The following is a 19,279-nucleotide window of genomic DNA, read 5'->3' on the forward strand; positions in this document are numbered from 1 at the left end:
TACATATAAAGGGGCAAAAGTCAGACTGACCTCAGATTTTTCTCTTACAATTTTAAATACCAGAAGACAATGGAACATTTACAGAGTTTTAAGGGAAAATAATTTTGAACCAAGAATTGGTTCCTTCCAAGAATTTGCCTTCCAAATTAGTATTTGTGTATGAAGGCAACTGGAAGACATTCTCAGATACTAAGGGGTTAAGAAAGTATATTGGCAGGGCCGGGGTTTCAGTGGCACTGCTCCTGCCTTGCAAGTGGAAGGTCCTGACTTCGATCCTCAGTATCAAAAAAAAAAAGTGTATTAACAAAGAATCTCCTCTGAAAATTTTTATCAACGATTTACTGCATCCAACAGAAAAATTAAATAGAATAGGGAGATAATTCTAGGGAAGATTTAATGACTAAAACTAATTAAGAATATGAAATCTAAAATTGTTACATTTAGGGTAATAAACCTAAATGCTAAATGGATTTGTAAGCTAGATCTAAAATTTTTAGTTTATATAGTTTTAAATTGTCAAAATGCATACCAAATATTCAGTGTCAATAAATGTTGTCTTATTTTTATTTTAAAAAATTACATACATATGTACATACATATATACATGCAATTCATGGAGTTTTACATACTTTTTGTAGAAGGCAAGATGGACCAAAGAAAAAGAAATAAGGATAGCTTATCCAAAAGTTCTGTCACCTGGGGATAAGCACCATTCAGGCTTTGGAATATTTCCTTTCAGACATTTTCCTAGGTGCTACACACATGTGAGCACACACACCCTTTAAAATATTTGTCTTTGTATTTAAGTCGAGAAACTTCATAGAACATAGAAAAGGTGTTCAATGTGACCCACCAGGGGATGGGCACTCTGGGGATGGTGTCTAAGGAGTCAGAGGCACTGCTGCCAAGGAAAGCCAAAGGCATGTTCTAGGTCTGAAGTGTGCCAAAATGGGCTTCAAATCCATAACTCAGTAATAATGTTTGCTTTTAGTCTTTCTATTCCCTCATCAGAGAAGAAGAATATGGCTCATTTGAAAAAATACGGTTCTGCTCTGCCTCAGTGAGAGTCTGGTTTCTCTAAGAATCATAAGGGTGCCTGCTCTACAGGAGGCTGGTTGCCCTGGAAGGCTTTTCATTTCTGAAAGCTTTTTGTTCCAAAAACCTGTCAGTGCAGCTAATTAGAAGGTAATAGAGCATTTTCTTCCCAGTTCCACGACCCACCCAGTTAGTTGGCTCTTCCTGGCAAATGATAATGGAGCCATAAAAATCCATGTTGGCATTGAGCATTCTTGTAACCAAGGTGTGTTTTGTTTGTCTTCCTGCCAATGCAGATTTCCTAAGATCTTATATTACAGATGGAATTTTGGCATCTACTTCTTCAGATACTGAGTCTAGGGAGTACAAGCCCCACTTATTATTCAGATCCACGCACCACTTCCAAGCAAAGATTTGTTATCTCCAGATGCTAGTCCAAATTTACACTTTACAGAGATTTATTGAGCCCCCTACTTTGTGCCAAATGCTGTATTTGACCTTGAAGCCATTACAGTGAGTAAGATACAGTCTCTGCCTGCAGGGAATTCATGTGTTGTTGCGGACACGTGTAAACAGGTCTTCAGGGTACCACATAGTATGTGGACACTGGGTAATAAGAGAATGGTGAAGAGGGGATCCTAATTGCCCTGGGAAATTAGAGCAAGTGGATCAGAGATGTTTAGCAGAATCATCAAAGACTCAAAATTATGTGGCTTATTGACATTATCATAATCTGTACAATTAAGAGTAAGTCTTAATGTTCTCTTTACATAATTAATAAAGTATACATTTGAACACATTCAGATATCTAATAAGTAAACTGCCTAACCCTTCTTTAGGAAATAACTTTCAAGGCTGGGGATGTAGCTCAGTGGTGCTGCGCCTGCCTGGCAAGCACAAGGTTCTGAGTTTGATCCCCAATACCCCCCCCAAAAAAGAAAAAAACACTAAAGAAAAGAAATAACTTTTAAAATCTATATGTATTAAGTACTTTTTCCCTTCTTATTCCTGTCTTTGTACATTATGGGGGCCAATGAGGAAGCTGTTATAGAAGGAATAAAAGACACAGGACAAGGTCTCCAAAAGTTCACAGTCTAAGCTAAAATAGAGAACAGCAGGAAACAGTCAGTAACTAGATGGAAGACACGTGTTGCTCTCACAAGCACCACACATCCTTCTACTTCTCCCTCAGGGGAAACGGTATCCCAGCTTCAACAAAGTGTTTGCTTTGGGCACAGAAACAGGAGAAAAAGAACTTCCTTAGTCCATTGGAAATATCCAACTTCTTCTTTCCCTGCTTTATTGCATGAGCACATTTATTATATGGGTGACTTCAGGGAAGATTTTAGGAGTTCTGGGACATATCAGTTTTGAAACACTTTCCCTTTTCTCTCTCATCTAGGACATTTCCTTTTCCCTTCCCCCAGTAAATTCTCACTTACAAGTATCAAGGTAAGTTGAGTCCTCCTTTGATATTAACTCTGTTCAGTTGCTGGTTTTTTTTTTGGGGGGATCGAACTCGGATCCTTGTGTTTGTGAGGCAGGTGGTGGAACTACTGAGCTAAATCCCTGGCCCCTGTTTAGTTGCTGTTTTAGTTTTCTTTTAGGCAACTTTCAACCTAGCCAGAAAGAAATCTTTGTATACTATTGTTGGGAATGTAAATTAGTATAGCCACTAGAGAAAAAAAATGTGAAGGTCCTTCAAAAAAATTAAAAATAGAACCACTGTATCCTCTATCAACTCCATTATGGGTATAAAGTCAAAGGAATTGCTAGCAGCAGGATTTTTTTCAGTACTGGAGATTGTACTCAGGGCCTTCACACTGAGTTATACTCACAGCCCTTTAAAAAAAATTTTGTTTCTATTTTGAGACAGAGATTCACTATATTGCTAAGCAGGCCAGGCTTGAACTTCGATTCTCCTTCCTCAGTCCCCCTTCATGTGGGGATCACAGGTGTGTACCACCACATCTGGCCTCATAACATTTTCACAATAGCTAGATGTAACTCAATTAAATGTTTATTAATGAATGAATGGATGAATAAAATAAAATGGAATACTATTCGGTCATAAAAAAAGAAAGCTATCATTTGTGGAATATGGAGAATGCTAGAGGACACTATGCTAAGCGAAATAAGTCAAACAAAATTAAATACTGTATTATTTCACTTATATGTGAAGTATAAAAAAAGTTTATCTGATAGAAACAGTGAAATGGTTACTAGAATTAAAGGTGGGATAGAATTGGGAAAATATTGGTCAAAGGATGCAAAATTTTAGTTAGCTAGGAGGGACAAATTCAAAAGATCAACTGTGTATCATAGTGACTGTGGTTAATAACAACATATTATATTCTTGACAATTGTCAAGTGAGTAGATCTTAAATATTCTCACAACAAAAATAGGTATATGAGATGATGGATATTTTAATTACATTCATTTAACCATTTCACAGTGTATACATATATCAAACCACATTGTACACCATATATACATATAATTTTGCCAACTGTACTGTGATAAAAAAAGACTGACAGTGTTCAAAAAAAGACATCAAGTTATCGTGGTACAATGTTGTAAATCCTTCAAAGCCTCAGCTAGCTTGTACAGTTTTTAAAGCTGCGTCTTACCCTTTATCTATACCTAAGACAATACTAGGTACATTATAAAGAACAAATTCATTTTTCTTAGTTTATTATGCTATGAAGAATAAAGCTCAGAGGCAGCCGAGGGCCGAGTGCGCCTGGCCGCGGCGTCGGCGTCTGCGGCCCAGCCGGCGCGCCCCTCCGTCAGGCGGTCATGGGGCGACTGCCCAGAGCCACGGGTGCGGCGAGGCGAGGGGCGCGGAGGCCCGGCTAGCGGCAGTGGAGCGAGGCCCTGCAGCGGGCGGCGGCGGCGGGAGCAGGAGCCGCCCGGGATGTTCAGTCATGAAACCGGTGCGCACCGAGCAAGTCCAGATGGCAGTGTCCTGCTACCTCAAGCGCCGGCAGTACGTGGATTCAGATGGCCCACTGAAGCAAGGCTTGCGTCTGTCTCATACTGCTGAGGAGATGGCAGCCAACCTCACAGTCCAGTCAGAATCTGGTTGTGCCAACATAGTGTCTGCAGCCCCTTGCCAGGCAGAACCCCAGCAATACGAAGTACAGTTTGGATGACTGCGCAGTTTTCTCACTGATTCTGATTCCCAGTACAACCATGAAGTTATGCCCCTTCTCTACCCACTGTTTGTCTACCTCCATCTCAGCCTGGTCCAGAGCAGCCCAAAAAGCACAGTGGAAAGTTTCTATAGCTGCTTCCATGGAATGTTCCTGCAGAATGCAAGCCAGAAGGATGTTATTGAGCAGCTGCAGACAACTCAGACCATCCAGGACATCCTGTCCAATTTCAAGCTTCGTGCATTCCTAGATAACAAGTACGTGGTCCGTCTCCAGGAAGACAGCTACAACTACCTGATCCGCTACCTCCAAAGTGACAACAACACTGCCCTGTGCAAGGTCCTCACCTTACATATCCACCTGGACATGCAGCCTGCCAAGAGAACAGACTACCAGCTCTATGCCAGTGGTGGCTCTTCCCCTAGTGAGAGCAGCGACCTGGAGCCCCCGGAAGTGCCCAGCCCCATTCTACAGAATGAGGCTGCACTGGAAGTCTTACAAGAGAGCATCAAACGTGTCAAGGATGCCCCCCCTCCCTCACCACCATCTGCTTCTACGGCTTCTACAACATGGAGCAGCTGCTGAACACTGCAGAAATTGCCCCCAATAGCAAGCTGCTAGCTGCTGGGTTTGTATAAAACTCTGGAGTCTGCGGTCCAAGAAGTTGAAATCAGAGCCCCACCTTGTAGACACATCACATATCCACTTGGCTTGTGATACTCTGGAGGAAGAGGAGGATGAGGAGGACAGCGCAGGCACGGAGATGAAAATCCTGCGGGGACACTGTGGACCAGTGTACAGCACACATTTCCTTGTGGACAGCTCAGGGTTGCTCTCTTGTTCTGAGGACATGTCCATCCGGTACTGGGATCTGGGGAGTTTCACCAACACTGTGCTGTACCAAGAACATGCCTACCCCGTGTGGGACCTGGACATCAGCCCCTACAGCCTGTACTTTGCCAGTGGGTCCCATGACCGCACCGCCAGGCTGTGGTCCTTTGATCGGACGTACCCACTGAGGATATATGCAGGACACCTGGCAGATGTGGACTGTGTCAGATTCCACCCTAACTCTAACTACTTAGCCACCGGCTCAACCGACAAGACTGTCCGGCTGTGGAGTGCCCAGCAGGGGAACTCGGTGAGGCTCTTCACAGGCCACCGTGGCCCTGTGCTCTCTCTGGCTTTCTCTCCCAACCAACGGGAAGTATTTGGCATCTGCTGGTGAGGACCAGCGGTCAAAACTGTGGGACCTGGCCTCCGGGACCCTTTTTAAAGAGCTGAGAGGCCACACAGACAGCATCACCAGCCTCGCCTTCAGCCCTGACAGTGGCCTAGTGGCCTCTGCCTCCGTGGACAACTCAGTGCGCATCTGGGACCTCCAGAACACATGCTGTAGTGCGCCTGCAGATGGCTCCTCCAATGAGCTCGTAGGTGTCTGCACTTGGGAGATGAGCAGTGTCCTGAGCGTGCAGTTCATGGCCTGCAACCTGCTTCTTGTGACTGGGATCACACAGGAGAATCAGGAACATTGATTCTTACCTTGGCTGGAATGGACTGGGCTATGGTGAGAGGCCTCTGGCTGCAGCATGGATGTGGACATGGTGAGCAAGTTGCTGACAGACTGTGAAAGAGCCCTCCCCCGATGCAGCCTCGTTGTCATGGGACTCAGTCAGGGCCAGGGCATGGCTCAATGATTCCTGGACTCAAGATGAGCACTAGGGTGCTCTGAGGTCAGTGGCATGTTCCCAGAGGACCCTTGGGACCCTGTGTGCAAGCACCTTCCCATTTTTGTCTTGTCCTTCTGCCAGCGTGCTTACTGAGGGCAGGTGCCAAGTGGCCTCCACAGCACCCCTAGACACCCTCAGTTGGGCCACCCTTGAGGAGGGAAGTGGGGACAGAACTGGCAAAGGGAGGGATAATCCTTTTCCTGAATGGTACAGCCGGGATTTTTTATTATTGTTATTGTGATGATGATTATTATTGCAAGGAGGAAACCTAGCACTGGCAGAGAGGAACATCTCCGCTTTTATCTTCAGGTTTGACTCCTGGCACTAGCGTGATACTTGGAATTTTGAGCTTTAGGGAATTCAGAGATTTTGGTGGCTCAGTGTATCAGGAGAAGGGGAAATCTTGGGCGCACGTTGAGCACACCAAACGGCATGTTTATGGAAGTCGGAGGGTGAGTTGACTGAGAACACTGGGCTCTCTTGCAATTATGGTAGGAAAGATTCTTTCTTGGCTGCACTTCTATCAGTAATTCTCTCCCCTGAAAAGAAAGATTATGGTAGGAGGGGCTGCAGCTTAGTGGTAGCGCATTTGCCTAGCATGTGGGAAGTCCTGGGTTCAATCCCCAGTACCACCAAAAAAAAAAAAAGATTATGGTTAATAATTTGGAGGGCTGGGGATGTAGCTCAGCGGCACAGCATCTGCCTGACAAGCACAAGTCTCTGAGTTTGATTCCCAGTACCAAAAAAAAAAAAAAAAGAATAATTTGGAGTAAGTCACAAGATAAAATTAGTATTAGATTTCAGAGTGACCATTAGCCAGAGGTTAGCATTTCTACTCTCTCTCCTGCAGTGAGTGCACCATGAGGTGAATCCTGAGTGCGCATGCACATGTCAAACTGTGCCCTGAGGATAAAGCAAGTTCTAATGTATGGGGAAAGGATTAAATATTTCTGTTTTCCGAAGGGGAAAAAAAAAGAATAAAGCTCAGAGGAAGAGAGATTGATTGTTCTTTAGGCTGATGAACTATGCTGTTCAACCTCAATAACTTCTTTGAGTTGAGACTCCATATATGTTGCTTAATCAAATTATTTATACCTCTTTCAAAATCTCATGTATTACATTGCAGAAAATACTCACCCAACACATTTAAACTACATTTGGGCTGGGGATTTAGCTCAGTGGTGCCATGCCTGTCTCGAAAGCGCAATGTCCTGAGTTTGATCCCCAGTACCAGAAAAAAAAAGAGGCACATTTAAACTACCTTTGAGTTTTCTGATGATTTATGTTGTTGGTTCTATCTCTTTAAAATTGTCTGGGTATTTCTGCTGGGCATCTTTTAGGAATGGGCAGAGAGAAAATCTAGGGATTTGTTGCAAGGGTGTTATAGCATTTTCTGTTCTCTTTCAATGACAGTCACATTCAGAATAGTGACTGTCTTTGAGGGTTCTTATGTGAATATTATTCATCCTGCTGAGAGTCTTTTTCTCTTGGAAAGTGTATAGACATGAGAAGTTATTCTCAACTCAAAGTAACTTCAGGTCAGATAGATTTTTGGCATACTGGCTAGTGGAGTCTCTTTCTAGGGCTTTGTGACAAACATCATGAAGTTATGGTCTTGGACTCCTAAAAGGATGAGGACAGGCCCTTCTGGCATTAATTGGAAACAACTGCGAGAAATGGACCTTACATCATTCATTGGGTGGCTCAACTGTAGACCACATTGGTGTGAATCATGCAAAAATACTATAAAACACAGAAGAAAGAGGGCTGTGTTAAAAATTTTCCACTTTTTTTTTTGGTATGATATTCATCTCTGCTCCCACAATAATATAAACAACAATGCTTTATATTTCCATTATACCTTCTTAAGTAGCCACTTAAAGACCTGCATTCCATTTATTATAACATAAGTCCCTTGACGGCAAAGACAAGCATTAAAAAGTCTGTTTAATTCACTACTTTTTTGATATAAAAAATAAACACAAGAAAGACAGTATTGATAGTTACACTATTAGTGACTTGACTTTTATTTTACTGGCACTCACGAAAGTTTGAAAGAAGAAACAAGAGCTTTATAGAAGAAAATCGCTGTTATTATGGAGTCAGAAAGAATATCATAATATCTAATCATATATTTAGATTTTTTCTGAAAGCTGAGGATGAGAGGCAAGGGTAGAGAGTGAGTGTATGTGTGTGAATGAGGGGAGGGAGCAGGATTACTCTGATGCTCTTCCCTGCTTTTAGTGGTTTGATCAGAATCACTTTAATAATGGAAACTGGACTCAATATTTCTTTGTCAAATAAGTCAAATATCACATTGGATCTTAACTATAGGACTAACTACTATGAAAGGGTAGGAAGACTGTGACTGCTTCATGGGCTAAGAAGTCACAGTTTTGAACCTTTAGGGTTCTAAGATAGACACCATTTGAACTTGGTTTTTAGATCATAGTATGTGCAGCTAATAGAGTGAGACACATTTTAGTTCATTAGGGTGTCCAGTAGGACTTTTATTATTCATTTATCCCCAAATGACAGAATAGAAATCAAGAAGAGAATGAAAAAGAGAGAGGAGGGAGTGAACAAAAAGGGAGAGGGGTAGGATGAGAAATTTTTCAGGAGAAAAACACAGGTATTCAGACAATATTTATTCAAAAGAAAATGGTTATATATTTATATATTTACAATATATATATAAGCTTCAGTTCAAATTTAATAGGTATAAAGGAGGTTTATCCAAGGAAATGACAAAGCTGGTCATGATTTAGTTAAAGTCTCCAAGCAAACAGCTATTTGAACATTAGCTTTGGAACCTTTTTTGAAATAATCTAGTTATTCTCCTATGTAAGTGACTCTGTGAAGAAGAGAGAGCTTTGAAGATGTTTAAGTAATAAGATATTTGACAGTATTTTTAGAATCTGGAGCTAATTGTAATTGTAAAGTTGCTGTTGTAAAGTCTTTCAGGCCAATAATAGAGTCACAATGATCCTTACTTAATATACATAAATAATTCAAGATAAAAAGCTTTCTGTTCAATATAGAAAGCTGTATCTATATCTTCCATTAAGAAGTTAAAGTGACTTCTAGTATAATAGGAGTGCTAAAGAATTTGTGGCCAGTTCTACTAACATTAATAGCATTGTTAGTGAAGAAAATATACTGTTATTATAAAGCAGGGAATTGGATCCAGGCATTGGAATTAATTGTAATTACTATACTAGTGTATATGTTAAGCTACACCAACCCCCTTAATTTGAATCGAAACTTAGTTAACTAAATAATAAATTGTGGTAGGGCACTTTCTGACTTGGCTAATCAATTGAACAGTTCCATGGTTAAAAGTTAGTTTCATATCTGAAAGTAGAATTTCTTCAGTGGTAAGAAGAAATAGGATTGTTTTTATGGCTCGTATCATTAGTAATCACTTTTGTGGATATTCCATTGCACAACAGGACCCAGGAACTTTGTTCTCCAACCACCCCTATCTCTCTTGCCTATCTGCTTCCTCACTTGATTCTCCACCACAAATGTCAGTGTCTTGATTGTTTGAGCTATTATTCTCTTAAGAAAAGGGAAAGGGGTGGTATATGTCTGTGTGTCAGATGGAATGTTGGGTTGATATATGAGACATAAGATTAGTCTAAAGCAAAACTGAGTATAACATTGCTATATTTTTGGTTCTGGCTTCTTTTTGTATCTTGCACTATCCCCCACCATTACCTCTCTGTATTCTATTAAAGAAGGGCTTTGGCATTAAGTATTACCAATTTTTATATGCCAGTTGGTTTGTGGGCCAGTTTCAAAGATCCCCTGGATTCATCTGTGTGCATAGTGGAGAGGGCCATATTTTCATATCTTTCCTGAGGTGCAAAACACCAGCAGTAGTGAATAAGTACCATCAGGTCTTTCTGGAAATTTTTGTTGAGAAAGCCATAAAAGAGAGGGTTTATGCATGTAGAAACCATGGCAACCAAATGGCAAATTATAAATACCAGGTCATGGTGGCAGCTCATCAGCACCTCATGATACCAGTCAAAGATAACATTGAAGATGTTCAAGGGCAGCCAGCAGGCTCCAAAGGTCACCACGATGGAAATCAACATTGTGTTGATCCTCTTGTTCTCACTGAGCCGGCTTTCATTTTCCCGCATCCTGTCTACCTTCTGATTTCTCTTGTGAAGGCAGATAACAATCTTCACATAGCAGATAAGAATGAATCCTAGAGGGACAAAGTACTGGAGCATAAACAAGGAGGTGGAAAAGAGGAGCTGGTTTGTTCTGGAGGGCCAGTTCTCTACACAGGCCACCCTGTGGGTATAGATGGAAGTAGGGAGAGAGAGGTTACGAAAAGGTTCATCAGTGAGGTGGTAGGACAGGAACAAGGGAAGAGACAACAGAAGGGAAATGAGCCAAACCAATGTGATGCCCCAATAAGCATGAGATACACTGGGCTTCCAGCCACGGGGGTTCACAATCAGCTGATATCTTTCAATAGCAATTAATACCAGTGAGAATATGGACACAGAGATGGAGACACTCTGCATATAGGAAGTGAGTTTGCACATGGTATCCCCAAATATCCAGTGGTCCATCAGAGTGTAGATGACCGTGAAAGGGATGCACATGACGCATACCAAGATGTCAGAGAAGGAGAGGTTGGCAATCAGTATGCTGGTGACATTCTGAGCTTCTCTCTGCTTCTTAAAGATAATGATGATGAGAGAGAGATTTCCACAAAGGCCCACGACTAAGACCACAGTATAGGCTATGAGCAGCAAGAGTAAGGTTATAGAAAGGGATTGACAGGATTTGAAGTAGAAAAATGCAGAGTGGTTGCTCTTTGCACTGGATTCATTAGATGCTGGCTGGTTTAGAGAAACTTCCATTATGTCAGGATTGTAAGAAAATATTTTGCAAGCTTGCTTGTATTATGAGTGGATATTTTGGCTGTCAATTCACGGGAAACACCTTGCTCTGCGACTTTCAGTAAGTGATTAGGAGAGTATAGTCTTCTCTGATCTCTGTGTTTGATGAAAACGTATGAATGATTTGAGCATGTTCTTGAGAACCTAAAATTAAAGAGAATCCAGAATATTAATGAAAGTTCTTAACAATATGGATAATTCTGTACTGGAACTATGTCCCTGAGAGGACATAGACAAGTTTCCAGGGGGTCTGTGTGTACCTGTACCCGAATCTCTCAGGGTGGTTTATTAGTCTCATTGGTATAGTCGTTAGAGCTAGGGACATAGGGAATGTGATGATATCCAGTCACCCTATAGCTGCCTATGAGGCAGCTCAAACTTCTGTATTTTTTGTTTGTTTAGGGTTATCCGGTTATGTAGCTGCTTGATCCATACATAGACCGTAAAAGTTGTAAGGGTAGGGATTATGGTGTAGAGACCAGCGTACTATATTTGGAATTGGATGCTGCTACAGTCTGAATGTCTGGAATCTCTTCAAAATTCATATCTCAGTGCAACAGTATTGAGAGGCAGAACCTTTAGGAAGTAAGTGATTAGACCATATCCGTTTTAATGAATTAGTGCCTTATAGAAGGGAGTGAGGGGGTATGTTCATCTTTTCTATCCCTTGGTCATGTAAGGACACAGTGTTGATCTCCTCAGGAGAGTGCAATGATAAAGTACTATCTTAGAAACAGAGAGCAAAAAACCCCAAAAACCCCCAAAAAACAAAAAAAAGAAACAGCAGCCCTCCCTCACCAGACCTTAAACTTGCTGGCACCTTGATCTTGACGTTCCCATCTCCCAGCACTGTGAGAAATAAATTTTGATTCTTTATAAATTACCCAACCTGTGGTATTTTGTTATAGCAACACAAAGGGAATAAGATATGTTCCAATTAGAGCATCACTACTTGGTATCTGTTTGACTTTGACAAAAGTCTGTTACTCTCCCTCTTCAGCTTCCTGTTTGTAAGATGGGGATAAATAATATCTGTCTGAGTTGTGAGGATTAAATGGATCATGCAACTAAATTGGTCCCTAATCCCCAACATAGAGCATAGAATTGGGTCTTCAGTATGTGTGGGTTGAATAAAATTTGTCAACCCCATGGGCCAGGGCCTCTAGCCTTTAGTTTAAGCTGGGATTAGAATCACAAAGCATGGTGGTTATGGACTAGCATATGGCATCTCCTCCTTTTACTTCTTCTACTCTCTGGGGTTAAAGTTGTACTTTGCATGGGAAATTTGGGGGTATATTTTTTAGATTCTGGGGAATCAAAGCAAGGCATCCAATGCCTAGTGAGCTACTACTGAGAGTTAACTTTGTTTAGAAACCATTCCTCCAGTCTTTCCTTCCTCAAGGCCCCTTCTTCTAATTTTCAGAGAAAAGGATTGACCTAGTCCTGTGGCTCTTCTTATTGTAGGGTAGTCATACTCAGTGAAATATTCATATCAAGATGCACAGCAGGCATGATGAGTTCCCTGCCATTCTAAGAATAAGGCTTTTGGCTAAAAAAGAACATGTGGAAAGATGGCAAAAGCTGGGGGAACCAATTCCTGATTTTGATTTATTCTTTAGGAATTTGAAGAAAACAACATAAATAAAGGAATCAGCAAAAGGAATGAAAGAGAATGAACTTTTATGTGCTCTTTGAAATTACTTTGGCCTGCTCTCGTATTTTTCCTGAGTTCAAAGGCTTAGCAGATTGTTATTGGAAAGAAATCATCTTAAGAATTCTAACATTTTCAACAATAGATACCATGATGAAGAACACCATAAAAATACCACACATGAATAGAAACTGTTGATAAAGACAGTATATTTTATAAAGAAAGAGCCAGGGAACTTTTCTGTGGCTCAGATGTGATGTGGTCATGAGGAGAAATAGCAAAATTTATGAACCATGGTGTTTGAAATAAAGGTTTTGTGATTCAGCTGTTCAACAGATCTAGAGTTCATAGATAATGATTGAAGGAGAATTTCAATATATGTAAACTACTTATGATCAGTTAGTAGACTAGAACGAAAATGAGAAATAGAATGCTTTGATTGCTAGAAGCCTCTTACCAAGCAAGCTTCAGATGGAGGAGGAAAAGAAAGAAAAGGGAATAATCATTGGCAACAAATGCAGCTTGGTATGCTGGAGAGAGCCCTGGGCTTCCTCTAAGGTGATATATGCTGCTACTACCTAGCTGTGTGAGCTTGTCCAGGCCACTCCTTTCCTTGGCCTGAATTTCTCCATCTATCAAATTTAAAAATTTAATTTCTGTCAAATCTATAAGAGCCAATGATGCAATATCTTTGGAACATTTTATAAACTGTCAAACATTACACATTTAAGTGCTCATTGTTGTTATCATTGTTGAACCTGTCAGTCATTTGAATGGAATTGATCTAGCCCCCATCCTCCAAAAAGCGAAGAATGCTTTCATATCTTCTATAATTATTTCTCCAACATCAAATTTGTTGGGGAGAAAGGGCCAAGAGGGTAATTAAAGCCAAACAAAAACAGCCTAGTCTTTTATATATGTTTTTTTCCCCTCAGCTATTATTGTCTATATGAAAAAGTTCCTATGAATCTTGCAAATATGGTCTGAATACCAGTTTTCTCTTTGCATATGAAAAAATTTACAGAATTTTGCAGAGTTCCCAATAGATTGATAGTAGAGATGGGAATAGATGTTGGAAACCTTAAATTGCCTATTCTTGTTGATCTGGGTTATCTGCCTAGGAAATGGGAATTACTCACCATCCTGCAACAGCAGGTCTGAAACTGGGTGGAAATTTTTCTACTCTCCTGTTGCTGATTAGTAGCAAAGCAAAAATTGTTTTCCAGCCTATAAATTCCTATAGAGGCTTGGAAAAGTCAGAAGAATGTTGGATGAGCCCATCTGGGAAAGACTCAAAGAAGAGTACAGAAGTTATATTATCCAGTATCCTCTGCCTGATTCAGATCAGATTACTAGGAAAATCCCCAAATATAGACTTCAAATTGCAATGTGAGATTTACACTTTACATCACTGGTAACTATTAAGTTAAAAATATTTAAATATTACTTATTTGAAGCAAAGTAATAGTAAGCTCTGATTCATAAAAAAGTGCTTGGGATGCATTTCTACTTTAGAGAAGTTCATTTTTGGCTTGCTTGTTTGGAAATGATCAAGGGATATGAGATTGAAAAATAACAAGTGACAGTTTGCTTAAAAAGTGGGAGTAGTGTATGGCAGAGAAAGGTTATCTTGAAATTTTGACTTGATTATATCTAGCTCATGAGGCACCTACCTTGAATTGACTCCATTTATAGCTCTTAATGTGAAACTACAACATTACATTAATTTTTTTATAGTTTTGTGTTGACAAGTTTTTAAGTGAACAAAATAAAGGTATCACTCTGCTATAATCGATATGTGCACATTTATTCTGTATCTGAATGTCTTTAGTTGGTGTGTGTCTTCTTTTTACTCAGTTCTGTTTTGGGGTGGGTTGGGGTAAGGTTGAGGGTCGAATTTGTGTGTGTCTGCCCCTTGGTCTCTCTGTGTTTTATCCTTACCATTCATTGTCTTCCTCTTTTTCTGTCTGTCGTGTTCTATCCTGTTTTCCTCCTTTCCCTTAATTATGCAAAACATAGGGAAAAAAGTAAAGCACAAGAAAAAAATGAAGGCATATTTTGGATTATTTGGAGCTATGATATTTTGACCTGGGAGAGACTAAAGGTCTAACATGCTCCTCTCGCTTGACAGATGTTACAGTGACCAGAGCTCAAATGTCCTGGCTCTCAGAGTTCCATGTTCTTTCCACTATTTTCTGCTGCCTCATATTTTATATTTCCTGAATTAAGTTTTGTATTTACTATTCTTAATTTTAAAGGCAAGTGAGTAGAACATTTTCTATTTCTTTTATATTAAAAAAATTCCCTTATGTAACTTTAGAGTCTGTGGCCTGTGGCAAAATGAACCTTACCCCACAAGTAGGTATGAAGGTCCCCACCAGGGCAGGAGCACACTGTAAGCACCTCCATAGAACTCTCTTTCTTTAAATTTCAAGGGATACAGATGCTGTGGTTGTGCTGATGCAAATAACATCTCACGATTGTTTAGGGCTTAATAATTTTCAAAGTACTGCTCTTTTCATAAGTTAATTCATCAAGAATACATGTGCTGATACATTGGTTGTCTTAATTGATCTCTGTAGCAGTCTCCATAAGAATGATACTTTAATTCTGATTTTATAAACATGAAAATTAAGATCAGTGAAATGATTATGGTTTCATAGTTAGTAGCTGAACCAGAAATAAGACTTCTACTTTATAAACCTTGTACAAGGCAATATTCCAAGTATATTTGGTCATTTAAAAAATCATTTTAATCATCTCTGTTCTCATAAAACAAACAAAACTAGAATCTCTTAGAGCTTACCCTAAGAACATAGTACATTAAGTAATCCAATAAGCATTAAGAAACAAATGCCTCCTCTCTTACAGCCTTATTAAAAAGTATAATTGGCCTGGTTATTCAACATACAAATCTCCTTATCCTATTCAATTATTATTCACCTATTTCAAAATCAAACTTCATGTCTATCTACTGCAGAAATATGTGCTGTCTTAAAATTTGAGGATTACCTTTGACTCATCCATTTTTTAATTATATGTACTTTGATTTTCATTGCTGAAAATTGTTCATGTATGTTTTCTTGAATTTAACAATTGCCTGAGCCTATATAAAATGATAGGGCAGATATACATATTTTATTTCCCAAACATAGTCTTAAAATCAAGCCAACACAGATTTTCTGAATTTGCTTTAATTTTCTTAGAAGGTTAATGACTGAGATTTTTATTTTAGGGAAGTTGATGTTTTTAATTCTTGAAATAACATTACATCAAATGCATCGAGATAGGAGAGTATAACTCTGGCAATGAAAATGCATATACCAAGATTTTAAATTTATTTACTAAAATAATTACTCCATTTTGCCCATACTAGCTTTTGGTGATTTCTTTTGATAATTTTCCTACACTGGTATACACTCTAAAGTTGTAGGGCTGCTTTTCAAAATCATATAAGCAAAGCAGAGACAATTGGTATCATTAGGCCTGAAAACACTACAACTCCCATTTGTAATAATCTTCACATTTTAAAACTTTACTACTTTAACATGAAATGCATTTAAAGGTTTGTTTCCCAATTTCTTACCTGTTAGAAATTGCTAGCTCTATTGATACTCTCTTCCTCTTCTACATGTTTTCTTTCTTCATTCCCTTATCTTTTTTAAATTAAAGTTTATTTCTCTGATAAAGGATGGTACATTGGGCATCTCTCCAAATCCCAGTGCACCCCTCTCTCTTCTTGGCTTATTTGTCCACTAAACAATCTAGAGCTTCATTTCAGGAGCTGCTCCCAGAGCTGGAATCACTGCACAGAGAATCAGTCTGGAATCCAGTGCTGAAGGCCCCTGAGGAGCTGGGAGGGAGGAGTCAAGAATCCCTGCAGCAGTGATGCTGGATGTGGCTGTTTAAGAGATGTTTTCAAAATATTACTTTCCATCATCTTGTAAGAATGATAATAAAAGTGCCTCTTGAAAATCTGTCGCATTTTCTGGCCTACATATACATTCAATACTTTTTAAAAAATTAGGTTTGGACTGGGGATATAGCTCAGTGGTAGAGCCCTTCCCTAGTATGCGTGATGCCCTGAGTTCAATTCTCAATACCAAGAAAGAACAAACAAAACAAATTTTGCCAAATCAGACTTTGATTTAAATATTTCTGAAAATATTAATAAATATTAATAGTTGTGGTTAGAGAACTCAGCATTAATGAAGAGATGAGTTTTACTCCAGATTTTGCTATAATTTGTGAGACTAATAAAAGTGCTTTTAAAATCACAATTCTAATTTTCTTAGGGAAGTACGTATTACATGTAAGATTTTTATGTACCACTTTGAAACTCACAGTTGTGTTGCCTATAGACTATAAATGAAAGTGAGAGCTTAAAATTTGGCCTTTTTTTTTTGCTTTTGAGAAAGTATTAGAAGGGAACTCTTCCTTATTGTTACAAAAGATTGAAAAAGATTTAAACCAAATGTAAGAAATATTTCCTTACAGTGACTGTTTGAAAGCTCTAAGAAACACATTTATAGAATACTAAGTGTAGTTGAAAATGTTTCTTTCATCAGGTAACGGACAGAGGAGCAGTGTTTGAAAATATTTCCTAACCCAAAGATTCAATGAAAGAACCCTAAATTTTGGAACTAAGCCCTGAGAATCAATTCTCCTTCTCCACCCAGTACACCAACTAAGCAGCAAAAATTCAGAGCTCCCATACAGTCGACAGTGTTAAAATTGTGACTCTGTTTCGTAGAACCCTGCCAGGTCACTCACTGGCTGGGTAGGATGGAAGGTAGGGTGGATGAGTGTGTACAGCAGAAGGGGAAGCCCATCTCCTTCTCTGTAGGAAGTTGGATGTGGTCTAAGAACTTCAGCTACTCCTGCCTTCCTTTCCTCAGTCACCTTTTAGAAGTATTCCTATTACTTACCTACCTGTTTATACTTGAACTATAGAGCAGTAAACTATAAGATTTTAGGGCTTATTGAAAAACAGCTATCTTGGGCTGGAGGAAATAGTTCAGGGTCAGAAAACTTGCCTAGCATGTGTAAGGCCCAATGTTCAATCCATAGTACCACAAAAACAAACAAACAAAATCTTGTCTATGGATGAAATACTGGAAAACACTAGCAGCGGCCACAGGTTTGATTGCTACTAAGAAATCATTTTAGTTATTTGTAATGTTGGTGAAGATTTTGAGTCAAAGAGAACCAATTCTCAGTCAGGAGTCTTCAAGATTACCTAGCTAGGTGGCTTTGAGAGCCTTTCTGAACTTTAGATTCTTTTTTTGTCAGGTGAAAATTGCCATCTATCTTGCAGGATTCTTTTGAAGGTTAATGACAGAACTTGGTAGATGTTTAATAAGTGGTAGTTGTTGTTTTTTAGAATTTCTCTTAGCAGAAGGATATGATCTCAGCTAAGAACAGGGTTCATTGTTTTCTTTTCTCACATCCCTTCCCAAAGAAAGTCTAGAATGAGTGTGGGAAATTGAGAAATGGTGAAACTAGAGTTTCTTTTTTTTTAATTTTAAAAGAAATGTTTGATGTAAACCTGTGTTCTGTGGTTAAAAGTCCATTCTTCTTCTTATTTTTCTCACCTAGGTGCAAGCAGAGAGATAGTCTGATTTAATAAATAATGAGAGATTAACAAAATATCTTCATTTTCTCTTGTTCAAGGACATGCTTTGACATCAAGCTTGGGTGATACCTGCATGCCTTCAAGAAAGACTGAAGAGAAAATAGGCATGTTGGGATGGAAAGACTGAGTATCATGAAGATTTCATTCTTCCTACCCTGTAGATGTAATTTAATTCCAGTGAATTTTATATAATAGGATATTATATATTACTAATAGGAGTAATAAAAAGTAACTTAAAAAAGAATAAAGAAGTGAACATAGCTTTGCAAAATGGATTAAAGGGAAAAACATGATTTTCCATGCTACATATTTTTAAGTATTAAGTGTCAAAAATTAAATCAGTATAATTCTGAGTCAAGAACTAACCCATCAATAGGATGGAAAAGTATATATGCATTTTTTGTTTTCAACTTTTATTTCATGTAGTTATTATATATATATTTAGAGGGCACAGTGTGATTATTTGATACATATATAATATGTATGATATTATATATAATATATATAATATGTATGATATCATATCAGGGTAATTAGCATTTCCATCTCCTTAAACATTATTTCTTTGCATTGGGAAACTTTAGACTTATCTATTCTAGTTCTTTGTAAAACATATAATAAACTGTTGTGAATTATAATCACCCTCCAGTACTATAGAACATTAGAACTTACTCCTCCTCTATAACTATATTTTGGTACCTGTTGTCTGACTTCTCTCCATTCCACCTTTCCCCTTCCTTTTATAAAACGTTAATATATAATAGGAAAGCAGTAAGGTTTTCTGAAGGAAGAAAGGATTATTTTGTAAATGCTGTTAGACCAATTAATTAGCCACATAGAACAAAATATTAAGTTCCATACTCTACTCCACAATAAATTCCAGGCAGAAGAATTTAAGTAAGGAAATAGACTAAAAAATTGTTCAATGCCCAATATAAGTAAATGTCTGACTTGAAACAGAGAGGATTTTTGAAACTTCCTCTAACTTATAGGTCATCCCATCAAGAAACTCTTCTTTGATCATGGTGAATAAATAAATCATCCACGCTGCTTTATTCTCCACAATAATACTTTATTTCCTTGGTTTTACCTAACACAAACAGTAATTATGCTTCTAAAGAAGTATATCAGCTTGATTATTGACTTC

At 38.8% G+C, this 19,279-nt stretch overlaps 1 protein-coding gene and 1 pseudogene across 1 annotated transcript; one reads left to right on the top strand and one right to left on the bottom strand.

Moving 5' to 3' along the window:
• The first annotated feature begins 3,891 nt into the window (after positions 1 to 3,891).
• On the top strand, positions 3,892 to 7,412 carry LOC101698782 (TAF5-like RNA polymerase II p300/CBP-associated factor-associated factor 65 kDa subunit 5L pseudogene; annotated as a pseudogene).
• A 1,142-nt stretch (positions 7,413 to 8,554) lies between these two features.
• LOC101699147 (neuropeptide Y receptor type 6) lies at positions 8,555 to 16,330 on the bottom strand. The gene is made up of 2 exons (XM_004836192.4): positions 16,084 to 16,330; positions 8,555 to 10,990 (listed from the first exon to the last, which is right to left on the bottom strand). Exon 2 carries the CDS (start codon positions 10,805 to 10,807, stop codon positions 9,692 to 9,694), a length of 1,116 nt encoding a protein of 371 aa, XP_004836249.2. The 5' UTR covers positions 10,808 to 10,990; positions 16,084 to 16,330; the 3' UTR covers positions 8,555 to 9,691.
• Positions 16,331 to 19,279: the final 2,949 nt, after the last annotated feature.

Source organism: Heterocephalus glaber, unplaced genomic scaffold (genome assembly GCF_053883595.1).
Source record: "Heterocephalus glaber isolate CG9 unplaced genomic scaffold, H.glaber_assembly_v1.0 deba00001606, whole genome shotgun sequence".
NCBI lineage: Eukaryota > Metazoa > Chordata > Mammalia > Rodentia > Bathyergidae > Heterocephalus > Heterocephalus glaber.

Bases quoted from the DNA above. Each gene is read 5' to 3' on its own strand.
- LOC101699147 (XM_004836192.4), bottom strand. From the start codon at position 10,807: ATGGAAGTTTCTCTAAACCAGCCAGCATCTAATGAATCCAGTGCAAAG.